This window comes from Penaeus monodon, chromosome 24, assembly GCF_015228065.2.
Source record: "Penaeus monodon isolate SGIC_2016 chromosome 24, NSTDA_Pmon_1, whole genome shotgun sequence".
In the NCBI taxonomy this organism is placed as follows: domain Eukaryota; kingdom Metazoa; phylum Arthropoda; class Malacostraca; order Decapoda; family Penaeidae; genus Penaeus; species Penaeus monodon.
Window position 1 is genome coordinate 14,098,161 of NC_051409.1, and position 1,162 is coordinate 14,099,322.

The window sequence follows — 1,162 nt, forward strand, 5'->3', positions numbered from 1 at the left end:
TTTAGATTACTGTCAATTTTACACTGCGAGATATAAGAGGAGTGGATGAATGATATCTAGAGATGGAAAATAGGAAAAGTGGTCAGAGGGAACCACATAAGTATAGCGGAAGTTGCCTAAGGAGAGTGTTAATGTACATAGGACACTATGTACGTCTGCGTCACCCAATTTCGTTTTGTAATCAGCATAAAAGCAGAAGGGAAGCACCATAATTATTACAGGATCTGTCTGAATTAGAGTACTGTTGTTGTTTTTGAAGGATTTCCTTATGATTTTTTTCTTTCTCTGATTTGTTATTGCTTGTTTTGGTAACTGGTTGTCAAACATCCGCATAAACACAAAAGATTTCGAGTTAAACTTCTTGCTGCATTACTAATGAAGTTTGATTCTGGTACTAAGCTTTCTTGGAAATGTAAAACCGCCGGTGACCTTTACTGCTGGAGTGAACATATTTCTATATGTTTCTAACTATCTTGGTTTCCGTTAGAACTCAACACCTGTGTCATTTCTCTCAGGTACACATATTAGCACATCGGATTGTAAAAACGCAGCACTCTGTGAAATGCATATAAGTAAATCAGACAGATTGAAAGAACTTTTCCAAGAGCAACTGTTTAATATGCAGAGAACCTTAATGGTTCTGTGGCATCAGTAAAGTGAATTAAGTCACATTAAAACTATGCAGTTCGGGTTCCATCGAAGTGAGTTTCACAAGGAGGTGGAAACAGCCTTTGTTGCTTTTATGAAACATGAGAAAATGCGGACCTAACCTGTAGTTGTGACATGCTTTCACGCCGTTTCGGAGTTCACGAATGTTGTTCATAGTTTTATCTGATATTGATGTTCACAAGTCGATCTTTGTTCAGGAATACTGGGAGCTATTCGTAATCCTACCGTATATCGATTTTCATGAACAGATCTTTGTTTACAAGTAGTGGATGTTTCCATGTTTTAATTTAGTGTTGGTGTCCAACCAATAATGTGGCATTACTCTGGATTCCAGATCAAGAACACCCCTCCCAAAGGGTCACTCCCGCCTTCGCCTGTGCGAGATCTGAAGGTGTTGGCGCTGACGCCCAACACATACCAGTTCTCCTGGACTGCCACTGGCGATGACTTGGACGACGGTGTGGGTAAGATTCATCTGTCTTTTATCTGTTTA

The 1,162-nt window shown here is 39.6% G+C and overlaps 1 protein-coding gene across 1 annotated transcript in view; it reads left to right on the forward strand.

The window, feature by feature from the left end:
• Positions 1-979: 979 nt before the first annotated feature.
• LOC119588866 (calcium-activated chloride channel regulator 2-like) overlaps positions 980-1,162 on the forward strand; it is a 6,109-nt gene continuing 5,926 nt past the window's right edge. The window contains exon 1 of the mRNA XM_037937503.1: positions 980-1,133. Within this exon, the coding sequence (XP_037793431.1) occupies positions 980-1,133 (154 nt within the window). The remainder of the gene's footprint in view (positions 1,134-1,162) is intronic.